Consider the following 27,679-nt stretch of genomic DNA (forward strand, 5'->3'; position numbering starts at 1 on the left):
CTCCAGGAGCCTTTCTGATCCAGGGATCAAACCTGCGTCTCCTGCATTGCAGGCAGATTCTTTGCCGCTGAGCCCCCTGGGAATCCTCCAAGGGGATAACTGGTCCCTGTTTCCTCAGCTGATGAACATAATGGACGCAGCATTGCACTTGGTGCAGGGAAACATTTCGATGAAGAAAACCATGGCTGGCACTATTATTATCTCATAAGGAACTGTGGCAAGAGTTTTTGTGCCCCAGCCCCTCGGTCCTCCATGACTCCACACTGCAGCCGTGGCAGGCAGCTCCGGAGCACGCTGGCCACACCCTTCACATGTCCTCCAAATCTGTCTTCAGCTTCAGGGCTCTTCCTGCAGCTGGGGGTTCATCGGGTGCCACTAAGCAGGGGGCCCAGAAGTGATGAGAATTACCCCAGACCCCAGTGGGAGCTGGGAGTCAGGATAGATGCTCCTATACCCTTGGAGGGATAATTCTCAGGTGCTTCCCACATGCTCCCTGCCAAGGTCAAGTGGGCCATAGCCCTGGTCCCCTGCAGTGTAATCAGGTCACCAGCACACCTCCAATGGCATTTCTCTCTTCCCTGCTTTCTTCTCTTGCTCTCTCACTCCCGAGATGACTCCCAAACATACCACCTGCATCCCACCCTTGGCTCACACTCTGCTTTTGAGGAACCCAAACTAAAAACTTTCCCTGGTGGCTCAGATGGCAAAGAATCCACCTGTGATGTGGGAGACCTGGGTTTGCTCCCTGGGTTGGGAAGATCCCCTGGAGGAGGGCATGGCAACCCACTCCAGTATCCTTGCCTGGAAAATCCCCATAGACAGAGGAGCCAGGTGGGCCACAGTTCACGGGGTCATAAAGAGTTGGACCCGACTGAGCGATTAATACACACACAAAAACAGGTTGTGAGGTGTGAGTGTTTGAGGCTGGAGCCTGGCGTCCCATCTTGATCTTCCTCTAATCAGTCACTGGCTGTGTGACCCTGCTGGGCCTCTCCTTCCTCTCGACCAAGGAGCTTGGACTAGTCCTCTAAGGGCCCTTGTTGCTCAGAAATTCTGAGATCCACTTCTCCTGTAATTGTATCATTCATTCATAAAGCCATTAAGCTTCCACGAGGGGCCTTCTAAGCCTGCCGGGTGAGCCTGTGGCCCGACAGAGGTGCTGCCCACTGTCGGAAGGGGTGAGCCTGCCCTGCGTGAGGAGGCAGGACAGCTACAGGGCAGCCCACCGAGGAGGCCACTTTGACGGCCAGCCTCTCACCGCGTCTTGCTGCCTCCAGCGTGCCTGCGCTCCCTCGGCCTGGCCATCTGCATGCCTGGCTGCCTTTCCGGCCTCACCCTCCTGGGACGGGTCGCAGCACCTTCCTCAGGAAGCCGCCCCGGCTGGCCTTACTCTCATCTAATGGCCCTTCTGTGCAGCTTACCTCCCCCACCACCCCCCTTATGGAAGTTATTAAGTGGTATTTCAACTGACTCCGGGGATTACTTAATTTTGAGCTCCTGAAAGGCAAGATCTGCGTCAGTTCATTTTGTGTCCTTGGTTATGGCTGGCAGGCAGGAACCACTCACCGTGTGCCCGTGGAGGAGGGAGGGGGGAGGAGGGAGGGGGGAAGGAGGGGGAGGGGGAAGGAGGGGGAGGGGCGGGTCCCCGGCTGGACCCACACTTGGTACTAGCAGAGAGCAAACAGCACAGAGCAACAGCTCTAATGCTAAATAACAACACAGACACGAAACCCTCTGGCTAAACCACTGGTCCTCGCCATCCTCGCAGGCCACACTTAGTGCTTACTCCATGCCAGGTTCTAGGCTAACGGCGTTCATGTGTGCAGACTCACTCAATCCCCAGCGTGGCTCCTTGAAGGGGACACTATTATCATCCCGTCTTACACACAGCTAGGAAGCGGCAGAGCGGGAAGGGACCCCAGGGAAGCTGGCCCGAGTCCCGTCCTGAACTAGAGCGTGTGTGGCCTGACTCCTCCTTTCATTCGCTTGCCCGTTCCTTCGCTCGCTGAACGGTGGCCGTGCACTCGCCCGCACCAGCATCTCAGCAAGCACCGGTCACACACTAGTGAGCAGGAATGGCACCCCCACACTCCCTGGCTCTTCTACACACACGTGGTCGTCTAACCGTGCAATGCTGTTGCCACACACGGACTCAAGCTCTTCTGGCAGCGGGTGAGACACGCACTTATTCATTTTGACCCTCTGGGCACTGAGTTGTGTGGTCACGGCCTCCAATGACTAACGGTGGCTCCAGCTGTTCCCCTTTCCGCAGCTGTGTGACCTGGGACAAGTCACGCACCTTCTCTGGGCCACTTGGGCTATAAAACAGGGAGATCCTGCAGGCCCCCAGAGACCTGAGGAGAGGGCTATCTAAGGCAATGCCTGGCCCACAGTGCTTGGCATAGAGTAGGCACTGGTGACACAGTAAAGAATCTGCCTGCCAATGCAGGAGGCACCAGAGACATGGGCCTGGTCCCTGGGTCGGGAAGATCCTCGTGGGTAGGAAACGGCAACCCACTCCAGTATTCTTGCCTGGAAAATTCCATGGACAGAGGAGCCTGGCGGGCTACAGTTCTGGCTTACAGTCAGACACGACCGAACACACACACACACACACACACACACACACACACACGTGTATGGGTTAAAGGACTTCAGCTGCAGAAGCTGATAGCCTTGTAACACCCCATGGAGGAGGGAGATGAAGAGGCCTGACTGAGTGCATGCAGCCATCAGAGGCATGGGTAGGACTGGAACCCCAGTCTGGAGATGCCAAGACCCCATGCCCCTGTTGCTCTGCGACACAGGCTTTTTCAGGACAGCCTAAGCATTTGCACCAGGAACATTCTTTTATACTTTAAATGTTCTGTGTGTCTCTCCAATAACTTGGCAAAGGCCACCTCTGTCATTGCCCGTGCAACAGAAGAAGGGTCAGCATCACTGTTGTTTCAGGGGCCGGCTACTTCCTGTCCCTTTGCTCAGGGGACTGGTGTGGTGCCGGGCGCAGCCTCGAGCTGGATAAAGATGCTGGACTGACCAAGCGTTAGTTGCTCAGTTGTGTCTGACTTTGCAATCCCATGGATTGTGGCCCGTCAGGCTCCTCTGTCCATGGGATTCTCCAGGCAAGAATACTGGGGTGGGTTGCCATTCCCTTCTCCAACAGATCTTCCTGACCCAGGAATTGAACCTGGGTCTCCCGCATTGCAGGCAGATTCTTTACCGTCTGAGCTACCAGGAAAGCCCATGCTGGACTAACCAAGGCTCAAGCTAATACTGAGAGCAAGGGGACAGCCGTGAAAACACACCCAGTGACTCCAACTGGAGCAGCCATGGTGATCGTCACACCATTTACTGATTCCTGGCAAAACCCAGTGAAGTTTCTCTCTAGACATGCGCCATGTTCTCTCTGAAGTGTGTTCTTATTTAGAAGTGTGTTGTTTTGGGAGCGTGTGCTTCCCTTAGCAAGCCTTTCTGCAGTTGTGCTAACCTCAAGCCCGGGAGAAATCACTTGTGTCTGCTTTTGGGAACCTCCTTCCTGTGATGCTTGAGGGCGGCCAGGTCCTCGGCCAGCCCCGCCATGCCCGTCCTGCTGAGGGGTGAGTCCGCCCTCGTCTGGGGGAGAAGGGGCGGTTGCTCTGTTGACCAGCCATGCAGAGTCAGGAGCAGGCATGCTGGCAGGTTGACTACAATGCTTTCTTGGAAGATGACAGAACACACTCTTTTTCCAGCTGTTAAGCTGGCTGTGAAAGAGGAAGGGTCACCGGGGCTGGTCACTGGTGAGACCATAGCTGGCTCTGAGGCTGGCTCTTGCCCTAATTTGCTGGGAGCTCCATGGTGAAGACTGTCCTGTTACCTCGAATAGAGCCCAAGACATAGTAGGTGCTCATGAAGCAGGCGCAGCATGAAAGGCTGGCAGGCTACAGAGTCCATGGTAGGAGAAAAGTATGTTCCTTAGGACCTTTACCAAACAATAAAACTGAAGTCAGTTGAGACTAGTCAGGCTTCTCAGGAAAGTTGTCAAACTATACCTTCAGAATATTATTCTTCATAAGAATGGATGCATTTTCACTACTTGGGACAAATGAATAATAATAGCTAGGTGTGTGCATGTGTGCTAAGTTGTTTCAATCATATCCAACTCTGTGACCCATGGACTATAGCCTGCTAAGCTCCTCTGTCCATGCGATTCTCCAGGTAAGAATACTGGAGTGGGTTGCCATGCCCCCCTTCAGGAGATCTTCCCAACCCAGGGATCGAACCCATGTCTCTTAAGTTGCCTGCATTGGCAGGAGGGTTCTTTACCACTAGCACCACCTGGGAAGCCCAATAGCTGGGTGATATTGCTTAAAAAAAGAGTTCCTTTAATACAGATGGCTAATAAACACGTGAAAAGATGCTCAACATCGCTCATTATTAGAGAAATGCAAATCAAAACTACAGTGAGATATCGCCTCACACTGGCCAGAATGGTCATCATCAAAAAATCCACAAACAACAAGAGCTGGAGAGGGAGTGGAGAAAAGGGAACCCTCCTGCACTGCGGGTGGGAATGTAAATCGATATAACCACTATGGAAGACAGTATGGAGACTCTTCAAAAAACTAGGAACAATAATAAAATGTTGTTGCTGTTCAGTCGCCCAGCCGTGCCTGACTCTTTGCAAAACCACCATTCAACCCAGCAATCCCACTTCTAGGCACATACTCTGAGGAAACCCAAACTGAAGAAGATGCACGTGCCCCATCGTTTGCTGCGGTTCTAGTTACAGCAGCTAGGACATGGAAGCAACCTAGATGCCATCGACAGATAGATGGATACAGAAACGATGGCACACGTATACAATGCAATACCACTCAGCCATGAAAAGGAACGCACCTGAGTCAGGTCTAGTGAGATAGGTGAACCTAGAGCCTGTTATACAGACTGAGGTAAGTCAGAAAGAGAAAGACAAATATCGTATATTAATGCATATATGTGGAATCTAGAAAGATAGTACTGATGAGCCTATTTGCAGGGCAGCAGTGGAGATACAGACATAGAGAACTGATTTATGAACAAGGGCAGGGGAGAGGAAGGGGAGGGTGAGATGAATGGAGAGAGTAGCATGGAAGCATACATACTGCCATATGTAAAATAGATTGTCAATGGAAATCTGCTGTATGACTCAGCGAACTCAAGCCTGGGCACTGTGGCAACCTAGCGGGGAGGGAGGGGACATAGGGGACATCTATGGCTAATTTATATTGACGTATGGAAGAAATCAAACCAATATTGTAATGCAATCATCAATCAATTAAAAATAACTAAATACAAAAAACAAAACAAAGTTCTTTAAAAACAAAAACCTCTTCGAGAGTTTAACTGTTTAAACTCTGTAAGCCTTCAGAGTCTTTCTTACAGAGGGAAAATGTCATGATTCTTACCTGGACCTCGGGTGGCTTATATCTGACCTTAACTTTCAGGCCTCACTGCTCCCTCATTACCCCTTTCCCTCTTCTAATTCGGCTTTCAGAGAATAGTCAAATCTGAGGGCTATTCTTGCCACCTCTCAAACAGGAGCCACAAATTAATTTCATCTTGCAAGTCAACTGTGACTTATTAGCAAGGGCTACCTGGAGTTGAGTTTGAAGAGTCTGTGTATCTGGATTGATTGGTGATGTCTGCCCCAGATTTGGGTCTGGAAGTCGGGGCTTGTGTTTCAGGAATTTGCTGTCCTGTCCTCTTTCTCTTTCAACCCCTGGCTCAGGATGTCAAGAGGCCCACAAGGTAGACCTACCTGGATGTCTTATTTATTAATGCAACTCCAACTTGGGAGGTCTAAGACCAAGCTCTTCATTTCCTTGAAATCTATCCCCCCTTCTGACCATACTGGCCAGCCGCCCTGGGATTTCCTGGATCTGACCTTTCTTCTTCAGGCCTGAGATCACCATCTGAGTCTGGGGTCCTCGCATCTCTCATTTGGCTGTCCCTGCAATGGCTCCTTAGTGGACGTCCCTTCCCGAACCGTCATCCTCTGACTCACAGTGAATGATGCTCTGATCTCTCCTAAGTGCCCCTCAGACCCGTATGTCCGCACTCTGGAAAGTGCATTGGCTCTAAATGCTCAACAGTGTCTAATATCCCCTCTTAAACAATTAAAACCAATCCCTTTCTCTCACTCACTAATCCATTCATTCTTTGATTCCCTTTTCCTCTCTGTTCACATATTTGTTAAATAAACATTTCACGATTGCTGCATCCAAAATGTCAGATACGTATTGTCTCGTAAGGACACAGAAATGAATACTTCCCCTCCACTTCAAATTCTGCGGGTGCTGATACAGTCCTGCTTTCCTATGAGAAATAAGTGCAGTCCAAGGTATGTGAAATTCACAACCCTTCCCAGGTTATTACTTCCCTTAATGCATGTTATTCCTGCTTTGAGGAGCTTGCAGTCTAGGGTGGAGACAGATGTGTAAAAAATTCATTGTAATCCCAGGTGAAATGCCTCTCCTTCCAACTTTGGTTCCTTTTCCAGGTCTGGGTCTGTCTCCTTTCCTCTGGGGTCTGCCTCAACACCATCCTCTCCCAGCACCTTTCTCTTCTCTCACAGTAGCCACCACACCCTAGTGAATAGTTCGATGGCCGGCTTGGGTCTATCTGCCTCCACTCCTTTTCCTCCAGTTCTTCACCTCATTTCTGTATAAGGGAAACTGTCCCGTGCACAGTAGGGCCACGATAAGAACTGAATTGATTCAACTCCAGTTTTTGAGTAAATCTCTCCTGTGTTCCACTTCTCCCTGCTGACCCCCAGTCAGGTCTCAGGCCCACCCTGGACTTGGGGCCAGATCACCTGCTTCTGATACTTTTTGTTGTTGTTGTTGAGTCATGCTAAGTCATGTCCGACTCTTTGTGACCCCATGGATCGCAGCATGCCAGGCTCCTCTGTCCTTCACTATCTCCCGGAGTTTGCCATTGAGTTGGTGACGCTATCTAACCATCTTATCCTCTGCTGCCCTCTTCTCCTCTTGCTTTCAATCTTTCCCAGCATCAGGGTCTTTTCCAACAAGTCATCTCTTTGCACTAATCTATGAAGGGGTTCTGCCACTTACAGGCTGGACACAACCCCCAGGTGCTTCAGTTTTCCAGTCTCTAAAATGGGAATTTTGACAGTACCTCCCTCCTAGGCTTGCTGTGAAGATACAATGAGTCAATACTTGTTAATGTGCTTATGTCAAGGTTGTATATTGCCACTCTGGTTATTTAAGTTATATGCAGAGTACATTATGTGAAATGCCGGGCTGGATGAAGCACAAGCTGGAATCAAGATTTCCAGGAGAAATATCAATAACCTCAGATATGCAGATGACACCACCCTTATGGCAGAAAGCAAAGAGGAACTAAAGAGCCTCTTGATGAAAGTGAAAAGAGGAGAGTGAAAAAGCTGGCTTAAAACTCAACATTCTAAACATGGCATCTGGTCCCATGACTTCATGGCAAATAGATGGGGAAACAATGGAAACAGCGAGAGACTTTATTTTCTTGTGTTCCAAAATCACTGCAGATGGTGACTGCAGTCATGAAATTAAAAGATGCTTGCTCCTTGGAAGAAAAACAATAACAAACCTAGACAGTATATTAAAAAGTAGAGACATTACTTTGCCAACAAAGGTCCATCTAATCAAAGCTATGGTTTTTCCAGTGGTCATGTATGGATGTGAGAGCTGGACCATAAAGAAGGCTGAGCGCCAAAGTATTGATGGTTTTGAACTGTGGTGTTGGAAAAGACTCTTAAGAGTCCATTGAACTGCAAGGAGATCAAACCAGTCAATCCTAAAGGCAATCAATCCTGAATATTCATTGGAAGGACTGATGTTGAAGCTGAGTCTCCAATACTTTGGCTACCTGATGCAAAGAGCCAACTCAATAGAAAGACCCGGATGCTGAGGAAGACTGAAGGCATGAGGAGAAGGGGACGACAGAGGATGAGATGGTTGGATGGCATCACCGACTCGATGGACATGAGTTTGAGCAAGCTCTGGGAGCTGGTGATGGACAGGGAAGCCTGGCGTGCTGCAGTCCATGGAATCACAAAGAATCGGCCACATCTGAGTGACTGAACAACAACAACAACGATATGCTTAGAGAAGGAAGAATGGCAAGAAAGGAGAAGGGATTGGCACCCCACTCCAGTATTCTTGCCTGGAGAATTCCATGGACAGAGGAGCCCAGTGGGCTACAGTCCATGGGGCCGCAAAGAGTCAGACACAACTGAGTGTCTAACACTACACTAATGTGCTCAAAACAGTGTTTGGTACATGGTAAGAGTGAGGGCTGTTATTATGTAAAGGACCTTTCCTGCATATTGGGATAGGTCCTCCACTTTAGTTTTCCTTTAGGCCTGAACCCATTTACTGTTGGTTTGGAATTCTCACCCTCTCCTGTTTACACTTACTTTGCATTCTGTCCCTCTCATCATTGAGTCCCTGGAGTTCACTTGCTTGGCTGAGAGGGTCTGGATTCAGGGGGCACTGCAAAAAGGGGAGGGTGGGTGGACCTGCCACTTCTGTCTGGGAAGAATCATCACCCCCAGCATTCACTGGGTCACACCTGGTTGCCTAGCAACCAGCAACACACATCTCTGCCTCGGCTCACAATTATATGGAGAAACAAAATGTTCCGGATGAACCCTCAAATCACACATCATTAAGTTCTGTTCAGCCTGGGGCTCAGCAACAAAGCCATAAGGAACAGAACAAAGCAGCAAGACCTTTGGGGGATGGAGTACCGTGCTAGGAGACTGGGGCTGGGCTTCCAGCCATGCTGACCCCTGGTTGGCTAGGTGATACCGAGATCCTCACCCAGGTCCAGGTTCAAAAAGTGGCCCTGTCACCTCCTCACTGGCTGAGCCATACCCAGTCAGTGCCCTGGTATCTCCTCACCTGCTGGAGTTCAGATTTGGTCCCTGCTGTGCAGGGCGTGGTGAGAATGGATGAGATAACACACTATGTCCCTCGCCTGTTCTCAGCTCTCCAGCATCCACCCCACTAGGGAGGAAACCTCACAGTTCTCCCCATGCTCCCCTGGTTGTCCAGCCCCTGCTGACTTCCCCTCAGGCCCCAGCTCCAAGCCTTTGTCCACGCTTCCCCCTCATTCCACGGCGCAGCCTCCCTTTCATTCTGCAGGTCCTCTCCACCTCCTGATCTCAGGATCTCCAATGACTGTTCTGTTCTTCCTCCCCCTGCCCTTGCCTGTTTCCCCCAGAGCCGTAATGACAATGGACAATCTCAATTATTTCTCCATTTTCTTAGCTTTTTTTCTTGCCACCCACACTCAAACACAAGCCCCATAAGAGTGGTGACATTTTTTATTCCGTTCACTGCTGTATCAATTCCTGGGGCCCAGAACTATGTCTAGCACATGATAGGTGCTCAAGGACCATCTGCTGCATGAATCAATGAACAAATGAAGGAATGGTTCCAATGCCTGGCACTTAGTAGGTGCTTGGGACCTTCTTGCCTTTTGTTTCACTTTAGGCTTTTCTACAAAAGGAGTTGGCCGACACCCTTAAACCCTGTATGCTTGGCCCTGCATTTACTGGAGGCAATTCTTTCTTAGATATTTACAGCAAAAGGTAAAGATATCCACTAACCAAGAAACACGCTAGCATGAAATCATCATTCTGTGCACTTTTCAGGGACAAAACTTCAGGACCTGTCATGAAGGACTCTGAGATTTAAATACACAAAACAGGGAGAGGAAATAACATCTAAGATTTGCCGGCATCTAGAACACACTGGAGAGAGGGGACTTGGGCCAGGCTGGCTTGGGTTCAGATGTTACTTCTGCAACCTGTTGGTGAGTGACCTTGGCCTTGACACTTTGTCTCAGTTTCTTTGTCTGTGAAACGGTGATAATACTAAAAAGAGATACCATATAAACCGCAAGTCTCCCCCAACCACTCTCCACTGCTTAGAATTAAACCTGGGGGCTGGGACTCACTGAAGCCCCATGGGTGGTCTCCATCAGCCTCCCACATGGCGGCTGCATTTTCTTTGCTGCTGTGCTGAGGCCGGAAACACAGCTGGCTCCCCAAGATGGTAATTGTTCGGACAATTTAGGAAACCTCTGGGGGAGACAGAGAAGCTGGCAGTTCCAGATCAAACAGCTAGCTTTCCCGGGAGCCCGTTGTCAGAACATCAGAGGGACGGTTTTGCAGCCTGGCCTCATATTAACTGCGGCAGTCAGAAAATGGATTATTCCAAACCCCGGCGTTCACTCACTCGACACTTTCTCCTTGTCTGGGTAATTAGATCTCCCAGGACTTCAAGAGGATGCTGGCGGCTTCATGCCAGCTCACATGTCCTTGAGGCTGGTAAGGGGGCAGCAGGGTGTGTGTCTCTGTTAGATCGCAGCCCCTCTTGGGCTGGGCCCCTCCCCCCAGGTCCTAAGCTGAGCAGGCTGTGGTTCTGTTTGGGGCAAGTGGACTAGGGAGCCCTCAGCATGCCCACACATATCACCATCACTCGTATTTTCATTTATGTAGAATCTTTGTTAGGTGATAACTTTTCAGAGGTGCATGAGACTGCCCTTGTCCTCAGGAAGCATAAAATCCAAAAGTCTAGATAACTAATGAGAACCTACTGTATAGCTCTGTATACAGTATTCCCTACTGTATACAGTAGGGAGCCCTACTCAATGCTCTGCATTGACCCAAACAGGAAGGAAATCAAAAAATGGGAGGATATATGTATGTGTAGTGGATTTACTTTGCGGTACAGAAGAAACTAATACAACACTGTGAAGCAACCACGTTGCTGTTGGTTAGTCGCTAAACTGTGTCTGACTCTTTGTAACCCCATGGACTGGAGCCCGCCAGGCTCCTCAGTCCATAGAATTTCCCAAGTAAGAATACTGGAATGGGTTGTCATTTCCTCCTACAGGGGATCTTCCCAAACCAGGGATCAAACCCATGTCTCCTGTGTCTCTGCATTGGCAGGTGGATTCTTTACCACTGAGAAACATAGGGGATCAGAAAACTCCAGAAAGCCGGAGGCCTACCAGAACTCACCCTTAGCCAGTCTTGGCAAGCCATTCATAGGCGGCCACTCCAGACTCCCGAGGGTCCCCGTGCAGCCTCTTCTACCTGCAGGGCTGCTTGGGAAGACTCTGCCCTGAGATACTCTCCCACTAGGATTTCTGTCCTCTTGGGAGAATCTCTAGGGTGGGCTCAGCAGGGTGACGGGGAGCTGAGTTCATTTCCCTCCCTCCCTGGAGAAGGTAGGGGCCAGCTGGGGCAGGGTGTACATGGTGTAATTGTTTTAAGCCCCTATACAGGGTGGCTGGCTCCTTTCAATTCACTGTTCTCACAATTAAGCCCTGGATTCTCTTTCAAGGGTTTCCCTGGTGGCTCAGATGGTAAAGAATCTGCCTTCAACGTAGGAGATGCAGGTTCGATTCCTGGGTTGGGAAGATCCCTTGGAGAAGGAAATGGGAGCCCACTCCAGTACTCTGGCCTGGAAAATCACGTGGATGGAGGAGCCTGGCGGCTACAATCCATGTGTTGCTCCCTATTTCAGGCCAGGCCATTCACATGCTCTCTCCTTGGACCTGGAGTCAGAAATGCAGTGGGGTCAGCTCACATCTTCTTGAGAGACCCTGTTGCTAAGGATTCAGGCATTTTTGTGAGCTGGCTGTTAGAGGCAGCCGTCATGAGAATTCAATGATACAGAGTTACAATTTCTATAAATTATATTTAAAAAGGGAACAAGTGGCCCATGCTTGTCCCTTCCTAACTCTTTTCCTGCCTGTCAGTACGCTCTGTTCTCTGGAGCCCACCGAGTCTGCCCATAGAAACGCCACATAATGGTGTGGACTGTGGGTCGTCTCCCAGTCTCACATTTCGTGCCATCGTGTTAGTGGCGCTGTAGGAACACTTACGCCATGGAAATCAGCATGCACCACAAACGAGGACTCCCTACCACCCCAGAGAGCTGTGTGCTAACCATCCTCCAGCCCAGCGCTGCCTGAACTAGGGAGCAACACAAGGACCCGAAACAGCGGGAGTGGATTTCTCCCACCCTGCGTGCCCCCAAGGGGCATCTATTCCTGGTGTCAGTCCTGCCACCCAGCCCCGCGCATCCCAATTTCCCTCCAGAAAACCGAGCTCGGTTTTCCAGCCTCTGGTCTGACTTCGGGGGACCATGCCCATTCTTCCCCTCGGATCTGCCCCACCACTCCTGTTGCTCATCACCAACGCGCCTTAGCTGACCTGCCTTAGGACAACGTCCCCACCAACGCAGAAGGACAAGTGGAGAGAGAAACCATCACCCTGAATCTTACCCATAACCCCAACACTGGCACTTGCCTCCCATCTGTTTCTACGGAGCTGCTGCCATGTACCATGCTGAACACGGCTTTTTCACACTGCATCGCATCACGAGCCCCATACACGTTGCTTCATGCTCTTTGCAACAACAATTTCCCACGATGTTCCATCAGGCATGTGGAGAAGCTGAAGGCGGCTTAACTGCTCTCCTAATGTTAGGCATTTAGGAATTACTTAACATCACACAGGGAAACGGTTAAGAAAAAAAAAAACAAACAAACTGGGACTTTGGGTCAGGAGAACAGAGTTCTCACTTGGTTCTGTGCCAGAAGGCTGTGTGAGTTTGGGGCAAGATCTTTCCCTCTCTGTGCCTCATCATCTTAAACCTATAATATGTAAATAATGATGATGATGGTAATAAGAGGAACGGCAGTTTCCGTTCCCTGCAGGCTTCCTGTACTGAGCTGTGTGTTCTTACACCAGCTCATTTATTCCTTACCACGGATCACGAACAAGTACTATTTCACAGATGAGTAAACAGGTTCTGAGAGGTGAAGTCATTTGCTTGGCACAACACGGCGAGTAAGTAAGTGGCGCAGCTGGGATCAGACCCAGGACGCCCGCTGCTTAACGCATAGGCTGCATCACTGCTTCCTAACGCCCACTGTGATGGGCGCTTGGAGACGCATACTTCCACACGGAAGAGAGCTCGTCAGCTCTCACCACAGTCCTCCTCTGTCCCCCCGTGCACCCCCACTTTACAGGAGAGAAACTGGGGCTTCAAGCACAGAAAGGATCGTCTCAAGTCAGAATGTTCTGGGTGGATTGTGCCCCTGCCCAAGTTATAAGGCCTGGAAACTCAGGATGGGACCATATAGAGCCACCACAGAGGGGAGCAGTTGCTCAGTTAGGATGACGTCAGTCTTGCGGGTGGGTCCTGTTCGAGGATGACCTGTGTCCTTACATGGAGGAAATCTGCAGTCAGAGACAGACACACACAGAAGGAAGATGGTGTGAAGATACAGAGAGGACGGCCACCTACAAGGTGAATATCAACTAGGCCCAACTGGTCTACTGTGCCATTTAAAGCCTGTGCTTCCTTATTACTTTTCTACCCGGATGATCTGTCCACTGGTGGAAGTGGGATGCTCAAGTCCCCCACTACTGTTGCGTTACTGTCGATGTCCCCTTCTACGTCTGCTACCATTTGCCTTGTGGATTGAGGCACTCTTATGTTGGGTGCATAGATATTTACAATGGTCACGCATTCTTCACCAACAAGGTGAAGGAGAGAGACCTGGGACAGATCCTCCCCTCACAGCCCTCGGAAGGAACCGGCTCTGCCGACATCTCAATCTCAGACTTCCAGCCTCCAGAAAGGTGAGACAACACGCTTCTGCTATTTAAGCCACTCAGTTTATGGTCCTTGGTTATGGCAGACCCTGGAAATGTACACATCCGTGCAGCAGGGTGGGGATGGATGAGAGCTGAGGTTGTGTGGGGAGGTGGGGAGCCTGCACGAGGCAGGGGGCGGGGAAGACAAACGTCTGCCCCCTTCACCATGTGCAGGGATGGCTTGGGGCCCCTGGTCCTGGGTGAGAACCTCACCCACCGCACACCTGGGCAGGTCCCTTCCCTCCTGGGCCTCAGTGCATTCTGGGATTGCTGGATGAGATGGCCCCTGAGAGCCACTCCAGACCTGTGGTCCCCACGAGTCTGAGAGTCCCTCCAGCTCTTGTCCCAACCACCGTGACCCGATTGAGCTGGTGTGTGGGGGGGCAGCCCCAGGGAACACACCATTCTGCTGTTTTGTCCAGCAAAGGTTTCCCAAGAGCTCGGGAAGCAGCCTGTCCCCCGGGCTGTTACTCCTTCACTGTCCTCTCTGGACCCTTCCTGGCAGCTCTTATGTCTGATTGCCTCTCCAGTGTCAGACAACTTGATCACACCCTGCCTGCAGGTGACTCTCTCCTCTCTTCTCCTCTCTGACTTCTCTTGCTTTGCTGGTTGCCTTCTCCCTTACCAGCTGGAGCTGCACTTGATGAGCACCCCAGGAGAGTTCATTCCTGTATGCTCATGGAGTGTACTCTATGCCCAGCACTGCTCCAGGCACTAGGATACAGCAGTGAACAGCACAGGCCCAGACCTCTGCCCCACTCCCCCATGCAGCTTTGGGACTTCTTAGCAGAGTCCCCGGAGAAGGCAATGGCACCCCACTCCAGTACTCTTGCCTGGAAAATCCCATGGACAGAGGAGCCTGGTGGGCTGCAGTCCATGGGGTCACTAGGAGTCAGACACAACTGAGCGACTTCACTTTCACTTTTCACTTTCATGCATTGGAGAAGGAAATGGCAACCCACTCCAGTGTTCTTGCCTGGAGAATCCCAGGGACGGGGGAGCCTGGTGGGCTGCCGTCTATGGGGTCGCACAGAGTCGGACACGACTGAAGCGATGCAGCAGCAGCAGCAGCAGCAGCAGCAGAGTCCCAAACCTCTCTGTTGTCCCAGGCTTCTCTGTAGGCATCTTTGTCATCTAGCTGCTCCACCTCCAGGCCTGCCGTCCCATTCCTCAGGGCCCAGCAGAAACCTTTCATTTCACCACAGCCTTGTTCCTCTCCTCGCTGGACCGTCTCTACCACAAGCGGCCAGCTCTGTCTTGAAAACCGAGTCTGCGCGACCCTCTCTCGCCCTTGACTGTCTAGCGCAGGCTGGGCCCTCCTCTCCTTCACCGCTCCCGGCCGGGTCCAGCCGTCACCTCTCTTTCAGATGCCCTTCCCTCCCTCCCCGCTGGCTTTATTTCATGGGTTATCTCCCCATCCAACCCAAACCCATGGGTGCCAGCTGTTCCAGCTGCACTGTTCCTCTGTTTGAGGACCGTCACGGACTCCCTCCTGCCTCTTCATTTAAGCACAGAGGTTGTGGCTGAATATTTGGAGTCCTGGCGTGGACTCTCGAATTGCTGTGTTTGACTGTCACGCCTGGTTTGGATTCCTCCATCCATTCACTGCGTGACCATGGGCAAGTGATTTGATGTCTCTGTGCTTCCTGTCTTATGAAAATGGGACTACTAACAGTGCCTACTCTGTAGGGTTGTTGGGAGGATCAAATGAGGTGACGACGCGTGCGAAGCTCTAGAAGAATGTCTGGAGCATCTACACTGCTCTGCTCCTCTTAATTATTATCGCTGCTGCTGTGGTCCCTTTCTCTAAGCCCCAACCTAAACAGAAGAATTGGCTCTTCGTTTTACATAGCCTTCTGCTCTGCCTCTGTGTCTCTGTCCACACTTTTCCCTCCACACGGAGTTCCCTTCTCCAATGCAAACCTTGCATATCCCTCAACATCTTGCTCAAATACCACCTCCTCCATGCAGCCCTCCAAGATCCCCCCAGCTGGAAGGGTTCACTTCTGCTTCTCCATTCTCTGGCGTCTTGTCCAAAGCTATCCTAGAGAAAGAGCAGAATCTTCTCTGCTCAGAAACGGTCCCTTGGAACATTTTCTGGGACCACAGAAATTTGTAAGGGGCCTCCCTTTGGGGTGGAGGTTGATGCTGGCAGGTGGGTATGAGAGAACCATCTGTGGAGGCCCCAGTTTCCACTGACTGTAAATAACTACAGATCTGAAACCACAGCAGGGCTTGCACTGTGCCAGGAGGAGTAAGATAATCATTGTGGAGGTGAAGGGGAGGCTGTGTAAGTAACTCACCTGCCCCATTGAGGCCTCCCCTGTGACAGGCAGGCCCAGAGGGACAGGTGGCCTTAGACCTCTTGAGTTTTGTGAGACCCAGGCCAGGTGGACACCTGACATTGCCCTAATACTAAGACAGCCCAGCCTGTGGTTGCTGAGCAGCATCTCTCATCCCTTAGCCCACTTGACAGACGAGGAAACTGAGGCTCAAGAAGGCAAAGTAACCAGAGACTGGTGTCCAGGGCTCTGGGCTTCTGAAGCCAGAGACAGACTGCCCGGGACCGCCCACGGAGCCAGTGTGAGCAGGACTCTGAGACTGCCTGGTGGAGACGCTGCGTGAGGGCTTGGTGCAGGGCCAAGGGCGCTGCCCCATCAGGGCTATGGTGGGCCTGCCACACCCTAAGGATGTGACGTTACCGTCTGTCAAAGGGAGAGGGATCTGGGGACTGGCTCTGAGCTACTCACCCTTTGGCCAGTGTGACGTCTGCACCACTGGGGGTAGGTGTTGGTCCCAAGGACCTGGAAGAACCTGAGACCCCTAGACTTGCTCTCTTCATTGGCACTCGGGCTTTATCAATTGGTAGTCTCAGTCAACAGGGGCCAGAGTGAGGTTGGTCCCCACTCCAGGCTTTCCAGCCCTGTGAGTCTTCTTACACAGATGAGAGGGCTACACACAGGAGCCCAGGCTGTGGTCAGTGGGGCGGGTGCAAGATGAACCTCCCAAGGTCCCACTGTGGGCCAGGCTCTCTCCATGCATTTTCTCATTCAATCCAGAGACCAGTATGGATTCCGGGGGCTGGAGATTACCCATTCCACTTAACAGATGTAAAAACCAAGGCACTGAGAGTTTATAGAGCCAGAGCTCCCACCCAGGCTTTAAGATACTACAGTTTAGTATCTTTCTATAATATTAGAGGTTTTCAAATTTTTTCTTTTCTTTTTAAAAAGTACCCCCCACCTTTTTTTTTTTTTAAAAGAAAACTTACTAGATGCTTCACAATGCAAAACAGATTTTAAAAAAAGAAGAAGCTGCTCTGGAACACAGTGGGGCAGGAAGGCCAGAGCCCCAGCCACTCAGCATCTACCTGTCCCCTGGGGCACCTCCATGGAACGCCAGGGAAACCAGTGTGAGAACCGCCTCACCCAAACCTCAGTCCCCCTGCCTTTAGCGAGCCTTTTGGCTTCCCAGGCCCCTGGAGAGGAGCTGTTCTCAGGCCTCTCTCAGGGAGCTCAAGGCCCACTTCACATTCATGTGGACAGCACAGCATAGACAAACGTAACCACGACCAGCAGGCTGACATTCTGCACACACTGCATGAACACACCGGCTGAAACCCAGTCCGTGGACTGGCCCTCTCCCCTTGAGACACATGCTAGGTCCCAGCCGTGATGAGTCCCTCACCTCTCCCTGGGCATGTTCTGGCCCTTTGCTCAAGCAGCTCCTCTCACTGAGAACACACTCCCTCTCTGGTCACTGCGTGCTCAACTCCCTCCCGCCCTGCCTGGGAGGAGACCCAGTTCAAAGGACGCCCCTCCTCACTCATCTCCAGTCGGGCAGGGATCGCCCCGCCTTTGTCCGGAAGTGCCCTCCCTCTTGCCATAGAGTTATTCTCAACAGCAGCCAGAAGAGGAAGGGGGCTACCTGGGTACATTTGGGTGCCAGCCTGTCTGGGCACCCGTCCTGGCTGGGCCCCTTGCTAGCGGTGGGGCCCTGAGCCCCAATTTTCTCATTGGAAAACTGGGGATACAAGTAGTTCCTGCTTCACATGGGTTTGAGAGGATTAACAAATATACTGTCACGAAGCCTCAGCAGACGGGCTGGCCCTCTGTGAGCAATCAATACGCGTTAAGGAGTCTCTGGGGCCACAGCTGAACCATGTATCACAGCTGGACCTGGGATTACAGTTGGAACTGGGACCACAGCTGGACCTGGGACCACAGCTGTACCCATGACCACACCTATACCTGGAATCACAGCTGTACCTGGGACTACAACTGTGCCTGAAATCACAGCTCTATCACAACTGGACCTGGGATCACAGCTGGACCTGGAATCCCAGCTGTACCTGGAATCCCAGCTGGAACTGGAATCTCAGCTGCACCTGAAATCCCAGCTGGAACTGGAATCTCAGCTGCACCTGGAATCCCAGCTGGAACTGGAATCTCAGCTGCACCTGAAATCCCAGCTGGAACTGGAATCTCAGCTGCACCTGGAATCCCAGCTGGAACTGGAATCTCAGCTGCACCTGGAATCCCAGCTGGAACTGGAATCTCAGCTGCACCTGGAATCCCAGCTGGAACTGGAATCTCAGCTGCACCTGGAATCCCAGCTGGAACTGGAATCTCAGCTGGCAGTTCTATCACAGCTAGACTGGAAGAGTCTTCAAGGCAGAGGGATTAACAACCCAGCTCTGCACCTCCATTTCCAGGAACTCTTTGGGCAGCTCTGGAGCAGAAGGAGGTCAGGAAGGCGCTCCTCTATCCCAGACCCTGGACCAATAGGGAATGGAAGGCTGCCCCATCCTGGCCCTGCCCACCTGACTTAGATACAGACGCTGCCCGAGCAGCAGACAGAACCCAGAGGAGCCACGTGGCCCAAGCTGGCACATAGTAGGTGCACAGCACACATCTTTTCAATGCATGACTCTGTGTTAGCTTCCACCTCTGCTCAGTATGACAGATGTGGGGTAAGAATTGGACAATCTTGAATAGTACCTGTATCCATTGGTTCTGGAAGGCGGGTGTTCTTATCACACCATTTACAGACGGGAAAACTGTGGCCCTGGATCAAGGGCCCCCCGGGTGGAGCTCTTCCCCTTCCTTCTCTTTTCTGAGGACAGAGTAGGCACTCAGTGTTTACGGCACATTCATTCTATAAACCAAAGGTGCCTTCAGAGTACAAATCAGGACCACCTTCCTCTGTACGCCATGGTTTCCTGCACTCAGGGCTGCTGGGAGGCCCCAATAAGAAGGACTGGCCCTATAAGTCTGCACCCAGTAAATTACAGCCACTGGCTGGCCTAGGGACGCAGGCTTTTTGGATGGTGGGCCCGCCTGATGAGAGGCCCACCTGCAATGCGGCCCCTACCCTGTATCCTCCCTGCCCCTTCTCTTTGCTTGATTACGAAGCACTGCCCAGGCCAAGCAGTATTGGGCAAGGTCAAGGAACATGCAGTTCCTGGAAACCCACCCCCTCACACCCCACCCCGACCCCCCCATTCACCACCCCGGCCAGGAGCCCCCACGAGTGAACAGGTCAGGCCCCTTCTCTAACTGTTCTGCACTCTCCCGGCCTCCCCTGAGGCTGTACAACTGTCTGTCCAGCATCGACTCTGCTGCCCCAGCCTGGGAAGACAGAGAGCACCACGTATCAATCAACACATGGGTTTATCTCATGGATGATTCAGAAGGATGTGCAGGTGGCATTCTGGAAGGCGTCTACAGGTGATTCATCCGACTTTCACGGAAAACTGTGCTTCTAGGGGATTTGTTTTTCCTGATGGTGCTGGGAGTGAGGGGAGGGGATAGAAGCATTGCAAGTCAAATACAGGGCTCATTTTTGGAAACCCACAGACTCACACGTGTTGCTTAGGTCCCTCACCTGCCCAGAAAAGCTGCCTCTCTCTTCTCCACCCATGTGAACCCAACCTGTCCCTTAAAGTCACCCAGAGCCCCAGGCTGACGCTGAGATTGCACCTGCCATATGCCAGGCACTCGGCACTTGACACACTTTACCCCGATGCTGGGAAGGACTGGAGGCAAAAGCAGAAGGGGGCAGCAGAGGATGAGGTGGCTGGATGGCATCACCAACTCAACGGACATGAGTTTGAGTAGACTCTGGGAGATAGTAAAGGACAGGGAGGCCTGGCATGCTACAGTCCATGCGGTTGCAGAGTTGGACACAACTTAGCAACTGCACAACAATGCTCTGATCCTCCCAGCAACCCAGTGAAAGAGGCCCTGTTATTATCTCCGGTCACAGGTGAAGCAACGGAGGCACAGAGAGGTTAGACAACGGCCCAGTGTTCCACAGCTGGATGAAAATGGAGCTGGGACTTGACCATGACACTGAGTCAGCCTCTTCACTTCTGGGACACTGGCCAGAGACTCCTGCTCCCCAGCCTGGATGCAGCCAGCTTCCACCTGCTTCCCTGGTGTAATTATTAGCAGTGTGTGGTTTGGCTGTGATCACTCCCTAATTGGTGCTCCCAATCCTGCCTTCGCTCCTCAGCTGCCTCCTTGAGTCTATCTATTCTCCCCATCCTCCAGGGCGTGGAGCATGCCTGCCATTCCTCTATACCTCCCCTGCACACAGTAGGACTGCACCCTTCTGGGGTGAGCATGTGACCAGGTCTGACCAATCAGACTATTCCCACCTCCAGCCACAGGGATTGGTTCAAGAGCGGCTCCAGGTGGCCCTCAAGGGAGTCTGTTCTGATACTTCATGGAGTGGCGGGGGCCCTGAGAAAGAGGTGACTTTGGCTGCTGGAGCCCTCATGGGGTGAGGGCCTGTCTGAGAAGGAAGCCAACACAGAGGACAGTGGAGGCGGAAGACAGCAGGAGAGGAATGAACAAGCCCTTCTCAGCATCAGAGGCCCTGGGTCCACCCATGCCTGAGGCCAGGACAATCCCTGGACTTCTCAGTTGCACAAGCCAGAAAAAAATCCTTTTTTTGCATAAGCCAGTTTGAGACACATTTCTACCAAATAGAATCATCTGTCCATGAGATTCTCCAGGCAAGAATAGGGGAGTGGGTTGCTGTTCCCTCCTCCAGGGGATCTTCCCAACTTAGGGATTGAACCCAGGTCTCCTGCGTCTCCTGCATTGCAGGCAGCTTCTTTCACAGCTGAGCCACTGGGAAAGCCCCGAATAGAATCCTAATAGATAGAAATACTCAGTAAATACTGAAAGATGATGACTTCTTTGGTAGAAAACCTTCAAAGCACTTCCAACTCACTGTCTCCAAACGGTGGGAGAGGGAAGTAGCACAGTCCCATTTCACAGGTGAGAAAACAGGTCTGGAGAGTCTAAATATCTTGCCTGAAGTCACGACCTGCTGAGCGATAGCAGTGAGGCCAGAACACCTCCCAGGGTGTCATGCCGGCCCCTCCTCTGCCCCTGGAGGTATTCAGAAAGTGGTTACATTTCCTCAGCCTGTTACATACTTGGGTGAGCTCTGCTCCTCCAGGCCTTGCAGCTGACAGAGCCCGGGCAGCTTTGCGTGAAGACCAGGGGTGGGGGTGGAGGAGTAAAGGGGTGTTAGGGGGTAGGGGCAGGGAGATGTTTCCCCTTCTCTCTGGCCAGGCTGTGAATTCCCCGAGTGGATCCCGTGTCTGCCTGGGACACTGCTGCAGCTGGGTCTGCCTCAGGTTCCCTGGGGTCCCTGGGGAGACAGTGTCATGGTGGCAAACAGGAGACCCTCCCCTCGCTGCCTTCCTGCTCTCCCCCGTGCCCAGCGGGCGGCAGCCCTGTGGGCGATGTGGGCCCCGGAGGGTCAGAGGGGCGTCTTGTCCATCACCGCATTCAGTCCACGTGGGGCCCCATCCATCGCCGTCTGTCCTCCTGTCCTTCTCTCAGCCCCTGTCTCTCCCCAACTCGGGCAGGGCCGCAGGATTCATACAAAATTAACTGGAGGTTCCATCTCACAGCACCCCGCCGGATCCAGTTCCCAGTGCACCCCGCGGCTGCCCGGTCTCCTCGGTCCCCTTTCTCCCCCGCCATGAAATATGCAACACGGGGAGCACCCTGCAGGGCCTCTCTGGCCGCCCCAGCTGACAGCTGGTGGTGCGGGGTCCAGAGTGAAGGAGAGCACCGGGCGAGCTGAGTGGCTCAGGCCACTGCCGCCCACGGCTATGCGGACTGAAGCCGAGTGTCCGCTCAGGGACATCCTGTCTCCGGTCTGCAGCCTTCCACGCCCCACAGAGAGGGACACAGAACATCCACTGCTACTTCCTCCTTCCCTTCATTCTGCCAATATTTTTGACCCTCCAAGTGCTGGAGCAGGTGCTGGGGACACTGGAGAATGACAAACAGCTCCTGCGCCCCAGGGCTCATAGACCACCCCAATACCCACTACCCATCTTTCTGGATAATTCGAAGCCACTTCCTCTGGGAAGCCTCCTCTGATAGCACGTTGACTCTATGTTGGGCACCATCTCATTTAATTGCCTAATTCTCGCACAGGGATGGGGCCAGAGCATGTTGTTTTTTAAAAAAGAGACTATTTGGGTATGATAATAACAATGACAATGATCATCATTTTGTGTCTAGGGGCTGCCACACACAGGGCTAAACCCTTCAGATAGGTGATCTGATTTAATTCTCACACATTCTATAAGGAAGGTAGTGTTATTATGCCTATTTCACAGACATGACAACTGAGGCTCAGAGAGGATTCACTGAGCTCTCCCAGTGTCTCTCAAAGAGTAAGCCAGCCAGGAGTCAAACCTGAGCATCAGGGGCTCTACTGCCCTAGGCTGGATGGGTGAGGAAGGAGGAGGAGAGTGGAGGGCACCAAGGGAGAGGCATCACCAGGATGGAAGAGGACCCCCAGTGGGAGAGGAGAGCAGGGGTGCTCGGTGGCCCAGTGAAATATCCAGTATTGCCAGGCTGTGGGCGCTGAGCTCGTGGTTAGGGTGGGCGGCAGGTGGCGCCCTGGGTGGGAGCTGACCTCTATGGTTTCAAATCCCCTTGATCACCCTCAGCAATCTTTTTGCCTAAAAGTAGCTGGATTTTCGGGAGGACTGGGGCACTTTCCCAGATTTTGACTCAGAAGCCACTCCCTGCTGATGTCAGCAGATGAGGACAGAGGGTGTCGGGAATGGCCCACCTGGGCCTCTGTCTGGAGCCAGGACAGCCCCGGATCACAGGGCTTTGGAGCCACAGGCTGGGGCGGGAGGCCAAGCGTTGCTCTGAGTCAGAAGAGGGCCAACCAGGGCAGGACAAAGGCTGCAGGGGAGAGAGAAGATGGAAAGTGCCCTGGCGGCTCCCCCTGGCAGACAGAGGGTTTGCAGGACTGTTCCCAGGTTATGCACGCGTGGCTTGGGGCTGAGGGCATGGCTGGGCATGGAGCCTCACACAGTTGTGTTCAAAGTCTGCTCTGCTGTGAGCCGTGGTGATGACTTTAGCCCTCTTGCTTCCCATCTGTGAAATGGGTGACATCACCTGCATGCAGGAAGGTGGGTGATAAGGATGCAGAAGAGCCTGGGAAAACACGTGTAGCACCAGCTGGGACACGGGCCAGGGTCCCGGAAGAGTCGGGTTCTAGCCTTTCTGGAAATCACTGCTACTTCTTCCAAAGTAGTGACGATCATTCTGGAAACGACAAGAGCTGATGCTGGCTGAGAAGGACGCACACGCTGGGCCTCACTCGTGTGCCCGACCTCACTCAGTGTTCAAAATCTGTGTAACTGATGGGGAAATGGAGGTGTTCAGTCTCTGGGGCTGAGCCCTAACACAGTGCTGTCCTTGCGCCTGGTAGATGCTGTTAAACTATTTCAGTTTATCCTCATCACAGCCCTATGAGGTAGTCACTAGTACTTCCCCATTTTTTCAGATGAGAAAACTAAGGCACAGAGAGGCTGAGTAACTTGCCCAGAAACACACAGCTGTCAAATGGCCCAGCTGGGATCTGAATCCCAGTCGTCCAAGTCCAAGTCCAAGGGCAGCATTACACTTATTGGTCCCTCCACAAACCTCCCCCAGCTCCGTCTGCAACCTGGGAGATACCTCAGGGCAGCAACGCAGCCCTGGTTAATCCCACTATGGGCTTTCCCCCTCCTCAGGGACCTTTCAACCATCAAACATCTCACTTGATGCTCACGAAATATTAGGAAACCAAGGTCTGGCAAGGTCAGATAAAAGTCTCAAAGGCATACAGATGACAGGTGGCAGAGCTATAGTCATCATCGCTTCCGTTTTACAGGTGAGAAAACAAAGTCTCCTTTATTTTTCTTTTCACATAATGCCTCACTTCTTGCAGCGCACCAGCAGTCTGGGGAATCCCACCTAACAAATGCTGCTCTGTGCCACATCACGTGCTTTCCCTTTCCTTTCCTCCATGGCCAAGTTCAAATACCAGGAAGTCCACCCACCTCACTTCTCTGATCCCTGGGGCCCTTGGCTGCTCTAGGTCTGGGATTTGCTGTTGTGGCTGCTCAGCCACTTGAGAGCTGCTCTCTGTGGGCCGGGGACTCAGTGGCCACAACTCAGGGTTATCAGGGACAGTTACCTACCCTTCTCTATGCCAGGCACCAGGCTGGGATCGGGGTGTCCAGAGAGGAGCAGGACGGGGCTCCTGTCCTTAGGCACGCACCTGCTGCCCGCCCTGGAGTGTGGCTGTGAGCCACCCAGCGTCCCAGAGCCTGTCAGCTGGGAGGGGAGGCTGGGTTTCTTAGCCCAGGGTCCAGGGCCTGGCTTTGAAGAGCTCTGCGAACCTGCTGGCAGTGTAGACCACACTGTGGCACACTGTCGGCTGTTTTTCTGGGCAGGGGAGGGGCCATAGCTTCCATCGGGTTTTCTACAGAGTCTGGGGGTCCAGAGACACTTAAGAATTTCTGACTCAAGAGAATCTCCTGGTCCCACTCAAAAGGCAAAGACCAAAAAAAAAAAAAAAAAAAAAAAAAGGCAAAGACCATTGGGACAACCCTGTCTCCTAGCAGGCTAGTTGTGCCAACCTGATGGTGGAGGACAGCACAGACCATTCTGCCATGGGTGGGTGTTCACAGGAGGCTGGGGCCAGGAGCCCCCCAGGCCAAGCCCACTCTTAAGCCCTGAGCTAGAGTCACACAGCGAAGAAAGGATGCTTCCTCTATTTCTACTCTCCCCGCCAAAACCAAACCAAACAACATCAAAGAAGAAAAAGATGTTTCTACACTTCTGCCTAGACTCAGCAACATGGGCAAAATGTCAGCGACAGGAGCCAACCTGGGAAGAAGGACTCATCTGAGCTTTGCCTCCTGTCCTGAGAGAGGCGGGCCCCAGACCAAGAGAGACACTGAACCCCAGCACCGCTGGGCACATGGGTGCTGGTACAGTGAGGGACCGCCTGGCCCCAGCTGAGTGGCGAGGCCCACGGGCAGCCTCTGCAGGGAGCGCGTTCAGGGTTAGTGCCCAGCAGTGCCCAGGGCATGGGGTCTGGAGTCGGGAGATGGTGTGGGAGTGATCTCCGGCCTCAAATTTGTCGCCTGTCAGTAGGGGTGAGATTTCAGACACTGCCTGCCTCCCAGATTGTGGCCTATCCCTGGAGGAGGATTGTCGTCCACTCTCTTTAGAATAACAATGCCTGCCACACATTGAGCACCTACTGTATGCATGCTCGGGCTTCCACTAGGCACTGTGAGATAAGCATTAGCCCCATTTTCCAGAGGAAGAAACTGAGGCAGCCTCTTTGTGCAAAACTGCAGCACCAGGGCAGAGTGCCTCACACGTGAGCCTGAGGGGTGTATGTAGTGAACGTTTCTCTCTCGTGGTGAGAGGAAGGTGACTGAGGGGAGGGGACCCAAACTCAGAGCTCTGGTGCCCAGGCTAGGCTGCTGTCTTTCCTCTCTGCCCTGCAGCAGACAACCTGGCCTTGCTCCCCTCCAGGGGAGCCCCCAGGAGGCTGAAACCTCCCCTCTCTGGAGATCACAGGCCTGCTCATTGGTGGCGCTAGTGGTAAAGAATCCATTCACCAATGCAGGAGACATAAAAGATGGGGGTTCGATCCCTGGGTTGGGAAGATCCCCTGGAGAAGGAAAAGGCAACGCGCTCTGGTATTCATGCCTGGGAAATCCCATGGACAGAGGAGCCTGGTGGGCTACAGTCCATAGAGTTGCAGAGAGTTGCACATGACTAAAGCGACTTAACACGCATACACAAGAAGGCCCCATGCCATCTTCAAGGTATGACACACACGGGCGTCGTCACCTTGCCCATGATGGCCCAACTTCCTGCCTATCTGTCATCCTAGAAGCTTCATGGCTGCCCCAGACTGAGGGATCCCCAATCAGGGTCTGGACATGCGAGAGTCGGACATGACCAAGCCCAGTGGCGGGGGGCCGGGGAGCTGGAATCGGCTCATTGGTTGTATGCTGAAGCCTGGATACGGAGATTCCTGGGGCCGGAAGCAGGGAGCCCAGGGTCTCATTGACCCCTGAACCCAAACCCCAGGTGGGAGCCTCCCGCACCTACCTTCGACAGGGGAGGTTTTGAGGCGTCGGCAGATGGCGTCAGTGTCCCCGTAGGTCTCCTTGATCTTGACCACGGCCTCAGTGCCCCGCAGCTCCATGAGGGAGCGCAGCTCCTCCATCGTGCACCCAAACTCGCCCCCATGGCTGGACTCGTTTCTTTGGTTTTTGGAGTAAAAGTCGCTGTTGGTCATGTCACCCATGTCTGCCGCAGTCCCCGCTCGGGGCGGGCCCAAGGGTCAGCACTGCACAGGAGGCCGCTGGCCGATGGCTCTGCGTGGCTGTCCCTAGCACAGCCTCACTGGACAGCTGTGGCTGCAGGCGGCCAGCTCCAGGGGGCGGCCGAGGTGGGCTGGCGACAGTGGCGGTGGGCTCCGAGGGGCGTCCCCAGGCGCGGGGCGAGGTCCAGGGGCCGGAGGGGCTCAGGGCTGCAGACCCAGGAGTCTCCATTCAGTGGGGCCCATGCTGCTTCCGGGAGCCGGCATCTACATGGTCAGGGGTGGGGGCTCCTGCAGGGACAAGCACAGAGAGGTGATGAGGGTCAGGCACCAGAGGCCTCAGGGGACAGGTGCTCGGGAAGGTACTCATGTGCCAAACACACACACACACCCTACCCCAGATAACACCCACTACACGTACACACACCTGGATACTGATGTTCATATAACACCCCACCGTGCACCAGCACACACTGTAACCCAAATGCGCTGATGCCCACTGGGCACTCCACACTATCCCTCCCCCAGGTACAGCCTGATGCATCCTCATAACACACTCTACACCTCCAACAGCCCACTGTGCACACACTGACCTCATGACACGAACCCTGGTATACACACAGCCTTTGACACATAGCTCAGGGTGCAACACCCAACCCGCCTACTTTAGGGCCTAACCAAAGCCACACACACTCCCCAATGCAGGGCCCCCCCTTCGCACACATCCTGGTGGACACCCCTCCCCACATGCACACTGTCACACGTAGTCACATCTACAGGCGTCATCTTAGCCCCACCTCCTCCCCTCAGAAACACCCGTGCTCACAACCCTGTTTGCACACATGCCATGCCCACACAATCGGGGCACAACCCCCTCCCCCAAAGTTCACAGCTCCCAGGCTCCTCCCCCCAGCACAGATGGTTCCCCCATCCAGGTCTCCTGTGTCTGCTGATACGCACAGTTCTCCCCATAGGCGTGGGGATGGAAGAAAGCCCCCCGCCTCCACCCGCAGTCCGCAAGCACACTGGTCAAGGCCCTCGTGTCCTGGCGAGAGGATCCAGCTCACGTACATTCAACAGGATGTCACCGTGGCCGTCAGCATGAGCTGGGCGCCACAGAACCCTCACCTGGGGGCCCTGCAGTCCAGCACCACGGATAGTGGCTGCCACGGCCCTCGGGGAGCGCCGAGCACGGGCGGCTTCTCTCTGCCCGCCCGGCCACCCTTGCAGGAGTGTGGCATCTGTGAGGCTGCCAGGAGAGAACCCAATCCACCCAGACACCCAACACCGGTGGCCAAGGCCCCGGCA

At 53.2% G+C, this 27,679-nt stretch overlaps 1 protein-coding gene across 9 annotated transcripts in view; it reads right to left on the minus strand.

The window, feature by feature from the left end:
* The window catches only part of ATP2B2 (ATPase plasma membrane Ca2+ transporting 2), a 376,005-nt gene that overhangs the window by 92,361 nt on the left and 255,965 nt on the right, over positions 1-27,679 (minus strand). For all 9 annotated transcript variants that reach the window (XM_025272341.3, XM_044933835.2, XM_006077475.4 and 6 more), the window contains one exon: positions 26,158-26,662. In XM_025272341.3, coding sequence (XP_025128126.1) covers positions 26,158-26,356 — 199 coding nt within the window. In that variant the 5' untranslated portion in view covers positions 26,357-26,662. The remainder of the gene's footprint in view (positions 1-26,157; positions 26,663-27,679) is intronic.

The sequence above is a fragment of the Bubalus bubalis genome, chromosome 21 (genome assembly GCF_019923935.1).
Source record: "Bubalus bubalis isolate 160015118507 breed Murrah chromosome 21, NDDB_SH_1, whole genome shotgun sequence".
Classification (NCBI taxonomy): Eukaryota; Metazoa; Chordata; class Mammalia; order Artiodactyla; family Bovidae; genus Bubalus; species Bubalus bubalis.